The sequence below is a fragment of the Bufo gargarizans genome, chromosome 5, assembly GCF_014858855.1.
Source record: "Bufo gargarizans isolate SCDJY-AF-19 chromosome 5, ASM1485885v1, whole genome shotgun sequence".
NCBI lineage: Eukaryota > Metazoa > Chordata > Amphibia > Anura > Bufonidae > Bufo > Bufo gargarizans.
This window is the reverse complement of record NC_058084.1, coordinates 152,690,412-152,709,284: the sequence shown is the minus strand read 5'-3', so window position 1 is coordinate 152,709,284 and position 18,873 is coordinate 152,690,412. Positions and strand designations below refer to the sequence as shown.

Below are 18,873 nucleotides of genomic sequence, written 5' to 3'. Positions count from 1 at the left end.
AGAACCAACATCACTATCCTTGCAGACTGGGCCTGGAAAAGAGTCACAGTCACCTGAGAAGAGTCATGGTTATTCATGAATTCTTGCTCTCCCTGCCCACCTGCTGATGACTGACCGGCTTCTACCTAGTTTTCTCCCTTTCTCTCTAGGAGAGAACTGCCAATCATCAGCAGATGGGCAGGGACTCTTCCCAAGTAGATTTGACTCTTTTCAAGGCCTGGGCTGTATCAATTCTAAAGCTGGTTCTTGGCAACCACTTACTATTACAGGTTCCCTTTAAGAATCTACTGTAACAAAGTGTATGGTAAAGTCCTGGAAGAGGTTATAGGGCACCCAGAATCCTCAGCTGGGTGTGATAAGAGAATCCCAAAAGTTATGTTGGCTGAGACCGGTTATTTAAGCCTTTGAACTGGGCTAGATTTTTTGGGACTGGTAGATAGGTTGGTAGTGGGACCTACCAATACACACCCTTACTCCAGTATGGCTATTCCCCCTAGCCTGAAGAGATCCAGGTGTAGCTACTGGGATTATTACAGATAAATAAATACAGGCCTCAGATCCCCAGTCAGTGTCAGGGTAGGCTGGCTTTGAGACTATGTAGATGTGCTAAGTCTGATCTCCCAGACAAGCTGATGGTATAGGTGAGAGACAGTCTCTGTATTAGTCAGAGTCCAGACGGACAGGTGTTTCTTTGTCTTTTTTTTTTATGCTTTATGTGCCGTGACTACTCCCAAGTAAAATTTAACTTAGAGGTCCTGCATTGTGTTGTGCTGTAAGAAAATTAAACCACTATTTACCTGGAAATCTAAAAGTGTCATTACCGACCTCCCTGCAAGTACATGATCCCTATGCTACATATAAATTGATCAAAAGGGTTGACCAAAATGTGCCTCGAGAAGATGTATGTGCTTCGATAACCCAATACTGATATATTCTTCTTTAGCCCAAGGGTTAAAGGAGTTGTCAGTGCACTTTGCATATGATTCTTCATACTTTGAGTGGAGTGAGCCCCTTATATACATTTTCCATGAAATGGTGGTAAAAAAAATAATCATACTTCCCTTATCCATTTGAGTGTAAAAAGGCCACCACAGCCATCTTGCTTGAAGATCCCACGCAAAATTTTGTGCGCGGTAACGTATGATTTCACCATACCGGCGGACATGAGGCCAAAACATCATGTGCAGCGCAAGATGTAGCTCTGGATTATCAAGCAAGATGGCCACGGCGGCCTCTTCATGCCCAAACGGATGTGGTAAGTACAATTTAGTTTTGTTTTTTATGACCAACCACTAAAATGCTTTTATAATGATCCCAGATACCGCAATCAGCGATGAATGTCGCATCTGATGGGTTCAAAGATGGGGGGGGGGGGCTCAGTCCCCAAAAAAGTGCTTTGTGAAAAAGTAGTAGTAGCGGCATCCTGTGCAACTAAGATGATGACTGCGGCGATACTGCAGAATATTCATCTGTTTTGGTAAGTACAGGCCATAAGTCAGTTCACTTAGATATCCATCTAATTGCTGATACTAGAGCCTGAGAAAGATTAACGGAGGAAAGTATTTATTTCTTTAATTAAACAATCCTTTTGTTTATGAAATTCTGTAGCACGCATAATTTACACCTTGCCTCCTAAATCATTCTTCATGCCGTTCCTTGTAAATTCAATTCCTTTGTAGATCTGTATGTATTTAATTATTCTGTTCTCATCTTAAACTGCATTTTCCATTAACAAAAAAGAGAACAACTGCTACTATAAAGGTATTTCAATTTATAGTGGCATGATGTGGAGCCAATGTTAGATACGACTGCTCTTATGATATTTTCAAGAGATTAAAGCTCTACTGATTTTCTGATCATTTACACAGAAATAGCATTATTTTCCATAATTTAATAGATACAAATATGCCATAAAACTATATCAGCAAATGAACAAACATAAATTATTTTGTTTTGGCGAGTGGGCGCACATAATTTGATAAAAAATGCATGCTAACAACCTTAGATCTCTTGGTATAGTACATAGAGCAATAATGCAATCAGGTATAATTCATATATTCAAGCCAAAATCAGGAGCGGATTATAAAAGCAGAGAAAGTAGAAAGGACAGACATGACTTCTCTTCCCGATTTTGGCTTCCAAACCTCAATGTGTGTGCGACTGCTTACATTTTGGTTGCGCACTCCGCCTATCTGTCCAAAGTAGAGTAGAGTTCTTCACCTGTGAGAGGCTGTCCCCTCAGGGTAAGAAGTGCTAATCTGAAGCTTGAGTGACAGGGCTGGATAGTGTTGACTGAATCAAAGTTAACGAAATGGACTTTGATCAAAATTTTGGGAAAAATTTGATTACTCACAAAGCCGAACTTCCTGACGCTTCGTGGTAACAAATCAATTTTTCCTGTAAAAGCAGTAAAAAAAAAAAAAAAAAAAAAAAATACCTCATCCATTTGCTCTCAGAGAGGCTGTTGCAGCCGTCTTGATTGAAGAAAACGTGCCAAATCTCGCATTTGCTGATGTGTGACATCACCATGTCATCACACTGGCCGGGGGTGTTGACGTCATCAGTGACAGCGACAGCCTCTCCGCGAGCAAATGGATGAGGTATGTTTTTTTTGCTTTTTAACCCCTGATTAACCCCATTATGCGAATATTACATTGCAGATTTTTCGCGATCAAGAAAATAATATAGAATTCGCAAATGTGCGAATATGTGACGAGTATTCTACCAAATATTTACGAAATATTGCAAATTCATAAATTGTTCCTGCCGCTCATCACTAATTAGGAATCTTATTTTCAATTATCTCAGACAACCCCATTAGGAATCCTGAGACGTAATGTGTATACCTGAATTTTCAAGATACCTCATCTGTCTCTGTCCTTTCCACATATATTATTTATATTAATTACTCTGTCACAGGTAAAGGGGTATTTTGGTTGTTTCAAGTTATCCCCTATCCACAGAATATATTATAGTGCATTTATACTATGCAGCAGTTGTGTGCAGTTCTGCTGAAATCCTGCAGCTACACAAAGGGATAAACGCTATTGGAACAACTAATTGCAACTGGTGTGATATACCAGTTGCCCCCCCAAAAAAACTGATTGAGGCAGGGGTGTGATATACCTATAATATAATTTATATGTAGTGCATTTGTATTGTGCAGCAGTTGTGTGCGATTTTGCTGAGATATCGCAGCTATACAGAGGGACAAACGCTATTGGAACAACTAATTGCAACTGGTGTGATAAACCAGTTGCCCCCCAAAAAAACTGAAGGTGGCCTCATGCTATAAGCATCTCACATATAATCCTGGGGAACAATTTGAGATTGTGCAGAAAGCCAGAGGAGAATGGGATTATTACTGACAAGGAGGCCAAATGTTTGATTCCGGATCATTCAAGAGTAGCATGTTTGTACATGCTTCCTAAAATTTACATGCATGCTACATGCTCGCCGGGACGCAAAATTGTTTCTGGCATGGGCAATCTATGTGAGCCAGCTTGTATGTTGATCTATTTCATATTAAAACCTTTAGTTTAGCAACTACCATCTTTTTTAAAGGACACAATTGACATTTTGCGCCGTTTGAATGGTTTACAACTGGGTTCATCTTGGAATTGTTAGAGTTTATACTCACCCACAATTATTTTTTATTTAAGGATGTCTTCTACCTGCAGCTCCAGGGGACAGCAATGGGAGAGGAAGATTTTCCTTACCGATTCGAATTCCTTGATTGGCGGGCTCCACATGTGGGCCTGTTACCTGATGATATTTTCATCGTGTGGCAGGGCCCACAGGCTGGATTCGGTCAGTTGATGAAGTCATTGAACAATAATGATCTGAACATCAAATTGACTTATAGGATCGATAAATGGAATTTGGATTTCCTCTACATCAGAATTTCAGTTGCTGAAGATGGGCGAATTTCCACAGATCTATTCAGAGAAGAGACATCCACCAATGCGCTGTTGCATGCCAACTCATGTCATCCCCGGAACTTGATTCATAATATACCATACAATCAGTTCCTACAACTTAGACGTATCTGCTCTACAGAAGAATGGTTTGAAAAACAGGTTCAGGATCTCTCCAAGAGGTTCCATCAGAGGGGAAATCCGGTGAAATGTACGAGACAAGGCTATAAGAGAGCAAAAGAAACCAGTATAGATAACTTACTCGAAGTCCGCCAAAAATGGACAGGCGAATATGATGATAAGGTGCGGTTTATATCCACAAATAATCCTCAATAGATAAAGATGCGATCAGCATTGTCGAAATACTGGTAGGTGTATCTAACTTTGGGAAAAGTTCTCCCTGAAGTTCCATCAATTACATATAGGAGATCCAAATGCCTAAAGGACATCTTAGTAAGGAGCTACCACCCAGGTGAACACCCATCTATGATCTTTGGGTTTAAGGGCCCAAAATGTTTTTTTCCCCATGTGGGAAGTGTGTAGCTTGCACAAACATAGACAAAGCCACTCAATTTTCAAACCCTGGCAAATCTGGAAAACTGTATACGATTACTCACAATATTACTGTCAAGGATGTAGTAGGGGAGAACACTAAAAGACAACAAGAAGGAAGGGAAAAGACACTAGGCCTCACCGCTAGGAAAGGAAAAGGGTCACCACCTATAAAACCCTGCTCCTGGCCTAACTCCTATCTGTATCTAATGTGCAGATAATCTTTCAGACCTTCTAAAACCTGTCACCGGTGTGACAATTACATGCAGTATATCTGGCATCATGTGCTTGCCAATGTATTTACGTTGGCATGACCTCAAGAGAACTTAGGAGACATATTCGTGAATATGTTCTGGGTATATAGGGGGCGAGAGAGGAAAATGATGTAAGTAAATTGAAATCTATTCCCAGACACTTCAAAGATTTTCATAAGTTAAGGGCATCGATCGTCTGTTCATCTCCTTGAGAGAGGGCAACTGGAGGAAACTGTTGGCTCAAAAAGAGGTAAGATGGATTTATGAACTTGACTGCATGGCATCTGGAGGGTTGAATGAAGATATGTCATTTTCACCGTACTTATAATTCCTTGTGGTGCATACCCTGTAGTACATACTATTATTTTTGGTGCATTCTCTGTTCCTTTTGTCTGCTGCTGGTCCTTTTTTTTTTTTTTTTTTTTTTTTTTTTTATTAATAATATTTTTTTATTATCATACAAAACTACATACCGATATTCCATTTACAGTACTATAAAATCCAAAAGTCCGTCAGTTCTAATTTTTTAACCATAGTTAGATATAATTTCATGCAAGTGCCCATAATTATATGCATATTAACTAAATCAAATAGAGGTCTCACTTCCTGGGAAGAAAGCAGGACCCACCCGGCATCAAAAGCTTTAATAATGCAGATAGACAAAGACATCTTATTTAATATTATTATCTCTATATGGGGAGGAAACAGAGGCCCGCAGCCCGGGCGGCCCACCAGGCAGCGAACACGCACCTCATACGGCCTCCCTCAAACATAAGTAAGCACCACCGACAGGATCAACACTCGTGTGGCGAATCATCTGGTGCTCACATACACCGTGCGGGGCGAGCTCACAGCGATCTTTAATCGCACACTTCCGTAGAACCAAAGGAAAACAGAGGGGGGTCCAGCAGTCTTCTATCACAGTGGTGTAAAGCCCACTCGCGTGTTTTACTGCCTCATCCCCGTGTGGTTAAGTTGAATATTAATGCCCTGTTTAAGCATAACTCGCATGTGTTTATCACGGTGTCTCGTGAAAAAAGGACTCGAGTCAAATGTCGCTCAGCAATCTCCGGCAATTGAAGAGAAAAACAGAACCAACCAGCACTGTCTCATTAAGAGAGCACAACCCAACACCGACTCCATTTCATTAAGAGAAGACAGATAGTCGCACCCAACCCACACATGTGTCAGATCACTGCCCGTAGTTGAAGCTCATGTCCGACAGGAAAAGCCGCACCCCGGGTCGCGCCCGATGCCCGGACCCCCCAAGATCCCGAGCCCTGAACCCTCACCCATGTATTACTCAATATTTTAGGTAGGTCAAAAAATTAACCAATATCTGATGCCGGTGAGTCCTGCCAACCTCCAACATTTCTAGAGATACTTCAATACTCCATTATGACTTCACATTCTACACTAATACATTGCATACAAAAAGAAGCCGGACTAATTGGATCTTCCCCAAAGCCCCCCCCACCATCCCCCCCCCCCCACCATCCCCCCCCCCCCCCCCACCACCTTGCAGGCCAAAAAAAAATGAAAAAAAAAACAAAAAAAACTCCTGGTTAGTTAATCGTGTCCCAATCTTTCCACAGTTTATTCCACTTTAAATAGGATCCTCTTTGATTGTACAAAATCTTCTCGTAGCTTTTCACCTTCTCAACCAAACCCAGCCAGTTATTACAGTCTGGAGCGGAAGAGCAAAACCATGCTCTGGAGATGAGAAGCCTAGCCAGAAACATCACCTTAATCAACAATCGGCCATTTGTAGGTTGGTAATTAACCTCCGATAAATCTCCCAGGACCCATATCCTGGGAGTAAAAGGAACAACAATGTTGAGTTTACGAGCCAGATTGGTTTGAACCGATCTCCAGTACCTGCTCACCATTGGGCAATCCCAGAACAAATGTAAATGATCTGCCTCGGATTCACCACAGCGTGGGCAGTCAGAGGAGGTTCTAAGTCCTCTCCTATATAACCATATAGGTGTCACATATATTTTGTGCAAAATATTAAATTGTACAACAGTGTGGTTAAAATTATGCGAGACTTATTTCTAAACTTTCCCCTATATTCTCCCAGTTTGGAGAGCCCGTCTCTGAGAGCAAAGATGACCAGGCTCTCTGTCCTGGTGAAAAAACATCCGAAAAAAACTTTTTCATTAAGTGTCTATAGCAGTGAGATACTTTAATTCTCGTGACAATTTTCTTGCAAATTAAATCATGTAAAAATTCAGGAGTATCTATAGTAAAAAGATAGCGATTCGCAGTGCTAGAAAGTGCTGACCTTAGTTGAAAATATGCATACCAAGCCACCTCACCTAAATTTGCCCCTTGCTTTAATTCTGCAAGGGGCAAAATGTGTCCACCACTGACCACTTGATGCAGGTACTGAACATTCTTGGTCCTCCAATACTGGCTGCAACTCAAATCATTTAAATTCAAAAGCTTTGGATTATGCCATAATGGAGTGCAAATAAGTGATGCCCTAGCTCCACACCAGTTCCTTATATTTCGCCAAGACTTTATAGCCATTCTGCAGAAAAGTGTATACCCGTTTAGAACATTTGACAAATAGTCAGACTCAAGTACTGTAAAAAAATCCGCAAAGCCTGAATCTTTCACCACCTTACTGCAGAACTGGCTATTTTCCTACTCATTAAACAAGCAAAGTTGAGAGGCCACAAAATAGCCCCTAAAATAGGGGAGGTTAAAACCTCCCCGATTATAGGGCATAGAAAAGTAGAGTACCTTCAATCTCACACGCTTCCTCCCCCATATTAAATCATTAAGCATCCGCTCTATCAATCTGAAGTACTTATCTACAATCCATACAGGCGAATTGCGCAAGACATAAAGAACCTGGGGCAGCACTACCATTTTTATTAATGAAATTCTGTCTGCTCTCGCTGACAGGATTTTTTGCCATATCTTAATTTTAGCCCTCAGCTTTATCAGCAAGGGAAGCAGATTGAGTTGTAGGTATTCCTGGGGTTTGGCAGAAACTGTTATCCCCAGGTACTTTATTGAATCTGAGATCGTTAGCTGGTTATCCCATTCACCCCGCAGTTCGTCTATAGGGAGAAGGACGGTCTTCTCCCAGTTTATCTCCAGACCGGAAGGACCGGAAAAGAGACCAACCAGGTCCATTATGCGAGGAAGAGTAGTGTCTGTTTGATGCATAAAAATCAAAATGTCGTCTGCATAAAGTGATACTCGATCATAATTCCCCATTGTGCCAAAACCAGCCACCCTCGGATCCTGCCTAATACTAGCCGCTAAGGGTTCAATGTAAATATTAAATAGCAGGGGGGAAAGAGGACAGCCTTGACGGGTGCCTCTTCCTAATGTAAAGCTCTCTGTTGTCATATCGTTGATCCTTATCCTAGCAACTGGGGAGTTATATAGGAGCTGTACCATCGCCAAGAATCTTGGGCCAAAGCCCATTTTTTTCATCACCTCCCAGAGAAAGGTCCACTCCACCCTGTCAAAGGCTTTAATAGCATCCGACAGGATGGAGCGGGCGCCGCTCCCCGGGGACTGAATATTCATGAATAGCCTATGTAGGTTGTGATGGGTGCCCCTTTTTGGCATAAACCCATTTTGATCTGAGTGGATAATAGTGGATATAACCCGCGAGAGCCTCCTAGCCAAAATTTTTGATAATAACTTAACATCGGTATTTAATAAAGAAATTGGTCTATAGGAGCTCAATTCTGCCGGGTCTTTATCCTTTTTTGGAATTAAAACAATAAGAGCCTCCATCATAGAGCATGGTAAACCCCCTCCCTGTATTGCTTGGGAAAACACCTCTAGCAACTGGGGGAGGATCGTCTCCCCATACTTACGATAAACTTCATATGGAAGGCCATCCAGTCCTGGCGATGAGCTCCCCGAGATAGACCCCAGAGCCTCCTTCAGCTCAGAGAGAGACAACTCCTCTTCCAGAAATTCTATTTGAGCTTCATTCAAAGTAGAAAGTGGAATCCTCTCCAAGAACCGCATCGCCAGTTCGGGTGACATACCGGAAGAGGATCTGTATATCTGAGCAAAATATTGTAGAAAGGTATCCCTGATCCCCTCTGGATTTGTTATAGTTTCCCGCTCTAAGTTACAGATTGAAGTGATAGATTGATTTTTCCTATCTTGTTGTGTGATTATTCTTGCTAAGAGCTTACCAGGACGTCCGGACTCTGAAAAACATTTGAGCCCCTTAAAGAATACTCTATGGTTTGCTTTCTCTACTAAATACTTCTCCAAAAAGCAGCTAGCCTTCTGCATCTCTTCCCTGTTATATTCCGTGGGTTGGCTGGTAAAACGCTCAGTTGTAGATACAGCGATCTTAGCCAATTCCTCCTCTTTTCCCCTAAATGTTCTCCTTGCTGCAGCAATCTCACTTATAAAGACCCCTCTCAGATATGCTTTCAGGGCATCCCATACTATGTTGATGTTAGCAGAGGGAAAATTCACCTCCCAAAAGGAGGATATCAGTAGTTTAATAGACTGAGGATTCTCCATAATGGCGAGCCAATATGGGTTCAGCTTGAATCCTAGCCCCCTTCTATCCTTATTCTCCCCAGTGCGAACCTCAACTAGTACGGGTGAGTGGTCCGAAACAGTTCTTACTCCGTATCGTATCTTACTGATATTACTCAAGTTGCTCTCATTGGTGAGTGCTAGATCAATCCTAGACATTGCTCCCCCCCCCTACTGACACAAGAGTATACTCTCTTTCCTCCGCCGAGATGTTCCCATATATCTACCACTCCTACCTCTAAACAAAACTGGGGCAACAAGGAGTTACAAGGGTTCCTCCCCCGATCTGCATCTAAAGTGAATCTATCCTTGTTGGGGTCCATAACCGCATTAAAGTCCCCCATCAGGATTAACCGACATTCTGATCTATTTTCAGCAAAAAGCAGTAGCTGAGTCAATGGGTACATTGAAAATGGAGGGGGTATATAGAAGAAAGCCAGAATATAACTGTGGCCATACAGCTTACCGTGTAGGAAAATAAATCTACCCTGATCATCTATATGAGATTTTATAAGGATGAAATCTACAGAATTATGAATCAGGACTGAAACGCCCCTGGAAGATCCGCTGAAGGTGGAGTGATAAGATTGAGAATGCCATCCCGTTGCCAGACGGCGCAGGGTTTCTTTAGTAAGATGAGTTTCTACTATACAAATAATTGCTGGAAGGTATCTTTTTACTGCATCCATAATAGCTTGCCTTTTAACCCTTTCCCCGAGCCCTCTGACATTCCAAGATACAATTCTAATAGACATCAGTCAAAAAAAAAAAAAAAAAACCCGGCCTGCAAGGTGGGTTCCCCCCCCCCCCGCCCTCCCATCCCCCCTCTCCGTTGATCCGCCCGATCTAGTCAGCAAACCTCTAACCTCCGGCCATTCTCCCCCAACCTAGCCCCACCTCCCAGCCATCCCTTCGAACATGATAATACACAATTTCAAATGCCCGTTTGGTCAATCCAGTCTGACGCTTGTTGTGGTGTCTCAAAAAACAGGGAAGTCCGATTATGGATCACTCTTAATTTCGCTGGATACTGTAGAGAATATTTGATATCCTTTAGCGCCAAGCGCTTCTTTATCTCTATAAAATTACGTCTTCTTTCCTGAGTCTGCCGCGCAAAGTCAGGAAAGAAGAGCAACCTAGAACCCTGATATTCAATGGGTGTACATTCTCTGGCTCTTCTTAATATCATATCTCTATCAGCAGACAGTAATAGTTTCATTAAAATTGTGCGCGGCGGCCTCCCTGGAGTAGGTTTTCCTCCTGGCATTCGGTGGGCTCTTTCTATTTGAAACATAGGAGAAAAATTATCGCTGCCTAGATTGTGCATGACCACATCTTTGAGTTGCTCCTCTAACTGCCGGCCTTCAGCCCCTTCTGGAAAACCAATTATACGGACATTGTTCCGCCTTGACTTATTCTCAAGATCTTCTAGCTTGTGTTGTAGCACTTGATTTTCTGAGGCGAGAAGCGAGGTTTTAGATTTTAAGGTGGCTATTTCGGTTTGCAGGGAAACAACAGTTTTTTCCACATTGAGGACTCGGTCACGGATCTTTACTAAGTCTTCTCTAATTAAAGAGATGTCGCTCTGCACTGAACCCAATTGAGTGGACATCCCCTGCACCAGAGAGCCGTTGTTTTCCACGGCACAAAGGATTTTATCCAAAACAGATGGATCATATTCTGTTCGCGTTTGTACAGGGAGACCTTCCTCTACCGCTTCCTGGTCTGCCTCCATTGATCCGTCCTCAGAGGGTTCCTCAAACTGGGGTGTTTTAGCATTTTTCTTCACGTTAGCAGAGAGTTTAGTTTTAGTTGAATTTTTTTCATTAAGGAAGGGCGATTTCAAAAACTTGTCGATCTTATTCTCTGGTGTTTTAGACCCCAATTTAGTTACCGAGGAGTCCACTGATCGCCGCTTTGGGGCCATTCTCTTCCCTTTTTTCCCCCTCGTTTTCTCCCTTTTTTGTTAATTTTTAAATTTCTTTATGTTCCCCTTTTTTTTTTTTATCCCCCTCCCCCGCCTCTCCGCACCTCACCCTTTCCTTCCTTTTTCCAACTTATACTCTCCTTTATATCTCCTTATTACTTCTTTCTCGCCTTATTTTTTCCTCCTTTTAACCCCTTCCTCTCCACCTCTCCTATTCCTCTTTACCACCCCACAAAGAGAAACAGAAAAAATCTAGCAAAAATACGTCCTCCCAGCAAACACAGAAACCAACAATGTAGAAAAAAATAAAGTCAACGAGGGCTGTATTCTCACGTGTCCAGAGGAGAAATGGAGACAGGGAGCTCTCGCTAATCGCCAGGTGTCAGCAGAGTAGCAGGCAGTCCAGGTTGCAGGGAGACAGCTGAGGAGAAGCAGCAGGCAGAGCAGTGAAGCCGCCGGATCCAGAGGCAGAGACGGGACGAGAGATGAGCCAGCCAGCGAGGGGGGGAGACGGGAGGTCCCCGGAATAGCGAAGCAGCTGAGTCCAGACGCAGAGCAGGAGAGAGGACCGACAGCAGGAGGAAAGCGGCGGAGGGTCCCGTGCAGAGTGTCCAGCATCCGCCGCAACAGCAACCAGGCACCCACGAGCGGCAAGCAAGGTGATCCAGGAGCCAACCCAAGTACAGCACAGAGACGCCGCTCAGTACATCGGCGCTTCGGCGTCAGCTGTGCGGCATCAGCTATTCAGCTGTTCGGATGTGCCGGGAGCTTGGAGGGAGGAGGCCAGCGAGGGAGAGCGAGACGTGCTGTGTTCACGTCATCACGCCGCTCCTCCGGTCCTTTTTGTTTTTAATTGTTTTTAATTCCTTGCTTTTATTATAGTTACTATTTGGCTGTCGAGATACCTGTAACCTATCGATGGAGTGAGATAACAGAATAGATGGAGACATACTTACCAATTTATGGTGAATCAATCTGGATGATGTGCCGGATAGCAGCAATTTGTGGACGGTTTTTCATACACTGGATGAATTGATCCCTTATTGGATTACTTTTCATACACTCTCTCATTTATCACTTTCCACAAACTTACACATATACTATATAGTTGATTTTGCTGGTATTATAATTTTTGTGTAACATATTTACTGTGGATTAGTTTGTGTGTATTTTGGACTACACATTGTTTTTCATGCACTGCACTTGGCACTTTATCACATTGGTAGCACTGCATGTTGCACTTTATAGTTTTGAGTTATCAATTTATGTTTTATAATATTTAGCACTGTATTTATAGTGTTAGTTAGGGTCATGCACACTGACATTGTGGTTGAGTGTGCATATACTGATGTTAAATATATATATATATTAATCATGTATGCGTTTAGTTCTATTTTATTCCCCCCTTTTTTAACTAATTATTGGAGTGTAATTATTATTAATTGATCAGGATTAGCTTTTTTTTATACAGTCACTTACAATCATGTTAATCATCGTCGCAATATGTTTTTTTCACAATTATGAGTCAAATTTGTATGTATTATGCCTCTGATCACAGAGCTTTTACGATTGTGATGTGTTTTTTTTTTGTCTGACAATTAGTTTTTGTACAGCAGGAGTGTTTTGGGCCTGCCCGCCCCAAGCTGGCCGCATCATAGCTCGGCTTCGCTGGTTGTGCGCTCCAGCGTGGAACATGCGGCCATGTTTTCCCTTGAGTGTGAGTCATGTGATGCGCGTGCTATGGGTCACATGGTGACACGGCGCTGATGCTCCTTCCGGCGCAGTTCTGTCTCTATCCGCCTACACATAGTATGATTATATAATAGGTAATAGCCTTACATGTGTATCTAATTGGTTGAATTATGTGGCACTAAAAGGAGGAGGTGATATTCGATCTACATCCTCGAAAGAATCCTTTGAGCCGAAACGGCATTGGGAGGAGGAGGCTGCAGAGTCTGCGTGCTACACGTGGTATCATTATTTTATGTTATTCCACTTTGCCCTTATTTTATACCGTATTTAATGTTGTTGTTTTTTCTCCCCTTTGATATTTAGGGTGTACAAGGGGCAACTACAAGTGGTATTGTTTCATTGTTAAGTTTTTCCACTTGTTGTGGCCAGCCGGCAATGTGGCCTCCTCGGGATCCTCATCTGGAGAGTCCTACTTGCTGCAAATTGTTTCCATATGTTTTAATATGTATTAATTGTGTATCTAATAAAGATTGTGGTATTTATCCTGAATGAAGGCTAATAGTCTTTTGTGTAGGTTGTACCCTAAGCATATAAGCTTCAGCACGGCCTGTTGACGCTTCCCCACTGCAGTGCTACACTGCTTCCAGCTACCGACTGATGACTGACTGGTGCTGCACGTGGATAATTCTGAGGTGGAGGAGGATGCGGAGGAGGAGAAGTGGGGGTTGGAGCCACTAACGTAGGTGCTGGCAGAAACTCTGATCAACGTAGGGCTCGCAATTTTTGGCGTCGGTAGCACGGGTAGCCATCCCAGGGTACGACTCGCTCCCGGGCCTTCACAACATTCACCCAGTGTGCAGTCAGGGAAATGTAGCGTCCCTGGCCTAATGCACTTGTCCATGTGTCTGTGGTTAAGTGGACCTTCCCAGTAACTGCATTGGTCAGGACACGTGTGATGTTACGGGACACATGTTGGTGTAAGGCGGGCACAGCACACCTTGAAAAATAGTGGCAGCTGGGGACTACTTAAAGCGAGACGGCCGCCGACATGAGGCTGCGGAAGGCCTCAGTGTCCACAAGCCTAAATGGCAACATTTCCAGGGCCAGTAATTTTGAAAGCTGCGCATTTAGTGCTATGGCCTGCGGGTGGGTGTCTGGGTATTTGCGCTTGCGTTCAAATGCCTGGGGTAAGGACATTTGTATGCTGCACTGGTACACAGAAGTGAATGTGGTCGCTGATGGTGCTTGCAAAGGTCCAAGTGCATGGCGGGAGGCATCCGGACCTGCACCTTCAACAGAGGATTGGCCAGCATGAAACACAAGGGAAGAGGAGGCAGTGGAGTGACCCGCAGACACAGATTGTGGACCCAGGCGTTCGGTCCACCTATTGCGGTGCTTTGATGCCATGTGGCGGATCATGCTGGTGGTGGTGAGGTTGCTAGTGTTCACACCCCTGCTCATTTTTGTATGGCACAGGTTGCAAATTACAATTATTTTCTTCGTCCATACTTTCCTCAAAAAAGCGCCATACTGCAGAACACCTACCCCTTGGCAAGGGAGATAGCTGCAAGAGTGTGCTCCGGGGAACAGTTGTGGGCCAGTTTGGTGTGGCCTGCCTTCTCCCTTTTCCACCCCACTGCCTCTTCCAGCCTGTTGCGGTGCAGCAGATCCCTCCCCCTCTGTTCTGCTGTCCTCGCTTGGCTTTCCACCTTTCCAGGTTGGGTCAGTGACTTCATCGTCCACCACCTCCTCTTCCACTTTCTCACTCTGCTCATCTTCCTGACCTGTTGACCTAACCACTACCTCAGTGATTGACAACTGTTTCTCATCCTCTTCATCAACCTCTTGAGACAGTAATTGCCGTTGAGTTATTGGCAACTGTGTCTCATCATCATCAGCCTCATTAAACAGTAATTGCCGTTCCCCATCATCATCTTCTTGTGATTGTGGATGCTCAAGAGTTTGGGAATCAGGGCACAAGATCTGTCCATCTTCAAGCGTGATTGTCGAGAGGGCCAAATCAAGGAATGGCGCTGAAAAGAGCTCCTTGGAATATCCGAGTGTGGGAAAACTTGTTTGCCCAGAGTCTCCATGGTGGGAGGAAGGAGGATCAGGGTGAGGATTGGGTTGAGCAGACTCTTGGCTACTGAGACTGGACTTGGTGGAAGACAGGGTGGTGCTTAAGCGACTGGAAGCATTATCTGCTGCAATCCATACCACCTGGTCGTACTAGTCTGACTTCAAGAGTGGTGTTTTGCGCTGCCCTGCAAACTGGGACATGAAGCTAGGTATCGTGGATGATTGTTTTTCTTGTGCTCTGGCAGTAGGCACAGTTTCACCGCTCCCAGGACCACGGCCTCTATGTGCACAATCAGCATCATGGCCACTGCCCCGTCCCTTACTGCTCGTCTTCTTCATATTAAATGCTATATATGATTGAAAGTCTGTCACACGAAAGTCTGTCATACAGTAGCATAGGATTTGGAAGTGTAATGCCCAAACAAATTTAAGAAGGTATTTGGGATGTGGAAAAGTCACACAGGAGATATCCCGCAGATAACGTCAATGCTGTCACCAGCAGCAAATAAAAAATTACAGAGAATGTCACAGGTGTTTGGGATGAGGAAACGTTATACAGGAGAGGTACCACCGGTAATGTCACTGTCCGCAGCGTCTACGCAGAAAGGTACACTGTATGTCAAAGATACATTTTTGAAGCGCACACGTTACACTGCAGATGTGGCCCTGGTAATGTCACTGTCAGAAGCGGACACTGGCTATTGACAAATACACCGTATGTCACAGATACATTTTTGAAGCACACACTTTACACTGCAGACGTAGCCCTGGTAAGGTCACTATCAGAAGCGGACATCATCTATGGAAAAAGTACACGGTATGTCACAGATACATTTTTGAAGCGCACACGTTACACTGCAGATGTGGCCCTGGTAAATGTCACTGTCACAAACGGACACCGTCTACAGAAAAAGTACACTGTATGTCACAGATACATTTTTGAAGCGCACACGTTACACTGCAGATGTGGCACTGGTTATGTTACTGTCAGAAGCGGACACCGTCTATTGAAAAAGTACACTGCATGTCGCAGATATTTTAGGGATGCGCACACTTTACACAAGAGATGTGGCGTGGATAATTTAACTGTCCACAGCGGACACCATCTACGGAAAAAGTACACTGGATGTCACTGATATTTTAGGGATGCGCACACTTTACACAGGCGATGTGGTGCTGATAATTTAACTGTCCGTAGCGCTGTCCGCAGCAGCCTATAAGAGGTTATGCGTTTAGAGAGATGATGCGTTCCAGCCAGCCAATCACTGTAATGCCAGTAACCAACATGGCTACGACATTACAGTGAGGGCAGTACTCACCTGCACGCTTATTGGCTGCGTAGCAGCCAAGAAACGTGCAGGGAGGAGACTCGAGCATTGCGCTCGTGCACATGCGGTACTCGGCCGAGTACCACCATGTGCTGAGCATTGAGACGCTCGAGCTGAACTGGTGTTTGGCCGAGCATGCTCGATCAACACTAATAAGGACACCATTTTCCAATAACTTGGCTGTGTAATTGTATATAACTATAGATAGGCACTCTTCACTTGGAACATCCCAGAGACATTAGTGTCTTTAAGTAATATCACCTAAAAACAAAATATCACCCCCAAAAATTGGATTTAACTTAAAATAAAAATAAAATAAAATACATCACTTATAAAACCAATAAAACCAACATGTGTCATTCTACATCAACATCCAGTATGGCTGTATTTATGTCTGCTGCTAATATATATAATTTTTTGGGGTGATAGTTTTAGGGAACGTGTAACATTAAACATTATTTAAAGACACTAATGTCTCTGGGTTGTTCCAAATGAAGAGTGCCTATCTATAGTTCTATACAATTAATCCTATTGTGACGGGGTGAGTCATACAGATAGAGCACGTTGTTCAGAGCAGGCAGCGGGTGAGCCACTTATATACATTATACTGTGTAATTGTGCGGCATTTTAGATGACAAACATATGCTCATTTGAAAGTTTATTGCATCTTTTATTCAGAATAAAAGAAGCCAGATTATTGTCCGCATGTGCTGTCAATAATCAATATAACTAAATAGGGGAAGAATGATTACTACCACAATGGTCCAGTACAAAACGAGTGGCGTTGAGCCCTTTTCTCGTCGAAGATCACCTGTCCTGCCCGATAATTGAGCATTGTAATACAGCCTTCTGTCACTGTATAGTTGCAAACTGATATGACAACAAGAGATGAGCGAATCAGTTTGTATGAATTGATTAGTTTATCAGAGCTATTGAAAAGCGAGGGGTTCCCCCTCGATTGACAGGGCTGGATATCTCACCCAGCCCTGTCAATCTCATGCCTACAACGTTGCTCCGCATAGCGTCACAAGCGCAGAGGATCTGCTGCTGATACCGGAGCAGCAACTGCGCATGCGCCTCTAGACTTCCAGGTATCACTGTCAATCAAGGGTGAGGGAGAAACCATTCATTGCTCAAGAAATCTGATGAACAAATGATTCCCCTTTAACACACTACACAAAAGTTCTGTATGTAAAGAAAGCATAAAAGAAACCTAAATACAACTATAGAGTAGGATTTCCTGAGGTTTCCATATCTTACCTGCTTGCACCGCTATTACTTTCTTTATGGATCCAATCGGAAACACAGCCAGGTAACAGACATAGATCCCAATATCTGCTTTTGATGTTTCTTTCAGGATAATAGACAGATCTGATGAATTCTCTGCTACAAATGAAAGTCTATTCATGTACTTTTGTGAAATATATTTTCCATAACTTTTGTGAATAGTACACATTGTTTCTTCCAACGATCCATTGACCTTAGACCACTGAGCCTGAATGAGCGTTTCGTTGCCTGAATACTTGCAGTCCAAAGTTATTGCACGTCTGAGTATTAAAGTGCTATCCACTATTTCTTCAAGATGAACAGCTAGAAAAAAAAACACAAAACAGCTATACGTTTCTACACTTTAAGGTCCACAACATGCATAGACATAACGTAACATGGAGAATTGCATGAATATATAAAATCTTACATTCAATCAAGTGCAAGAAGAACAGACAAATTATTATGTTCATCTTTTCAAGTCGAGGATCTTCACACTTCGAAGAAAGAGGAAAATAAAGACAGCTTCTGACTTGTGCACAGCAACCTCATTTCCTTTACTGGCTTCCATAATTAGCTTAAATAAAGATACGGAAAGGCTTGTGTCAGGGGGATGGACTCAAAAACTCATAGTAAAAGTCTACCACAGAACTTAAACTCATGTTAAACCATGCAGATATAGGTTAAAACTTTTACATATTTTCGCCAAATTATTTAGTATTGCTTTTCCTACATGCCTGCAACTTTAGCAGCCAAATTTGACCATTGAGTACCTATAGTATGAAAGTGTATTTCCAGCTATTTATTCTAGATGATTTTTAAAGGGGTGGTGCCAGGACACGTATGCCCTATCCACAGGAATGGGGATGTGTCTAATCATAAGAATGGGATTCTCCCATTTGAATAGAGTGGCCGTTCTGCATTCACACTGCTACTTCACTCAACTCTATGGGACTGTGTAGATAGCGGAGTACAAGCACTGGGTTATATCAGGCAGCCCTGTACTGTTTAACAGAGTGGCAGCTAGCATGTGTGACCACTAGAGATAAGCAAATAGAAGCTGACTAAGTGAAATTCGATCCGAATGTCAGGAAAAATTCGATTTGCATCGAAGCCGAATTTCCTCGCGCTTCGTGGAAACGAATCACATTTTTTCCAAAAATGGCTGCTGCACGTGTTTGGACATGGATCAAGGAACTCTGGGAAGGCGGGATCACCCATAATGCCATGCATGCAGCCAATCAGCAGCAAGCCAGCCCTGTGATGTCACAGCCCTATAAATAGCAGCAGCCATCTTAGATTCTGCCATTTACCAGTGTACT

General features: G+C 43.2%; 1 protein-coding gene across 1 annotated transcript in view; it reads right to left on the bottom strand.

The window, feature by feature from the left end:
• The window catches only part of CD226 (CD226 molecule), an 81,856-nt gene extending 63,761 nt beyond the window's left edge, over positions 1 to 18,095 (bottom strand). Inside the window, exons 1-2 of the mRNA XM_044295325.1 lie at positions 17,982 to 18,095; positions 17,546 to 17,875 (exon numbers count right to left, since the gene is read on the bottom strand). Coding sequence (XP_044151260.1) covers positions 17,546 to 17,875; positions 17,982 to 18,024 — 373 coding nt within the window. The 5' untranslated portion in view covers positions 18,025 to 18,095. The remainder of the gene's footprint in view (positions 1 to 17,545; positions 17,876 to 17,981) is intronic.
• Between the last annotated feature and the right edge of the window lie 778 nt (positions 18,096 to 18,873).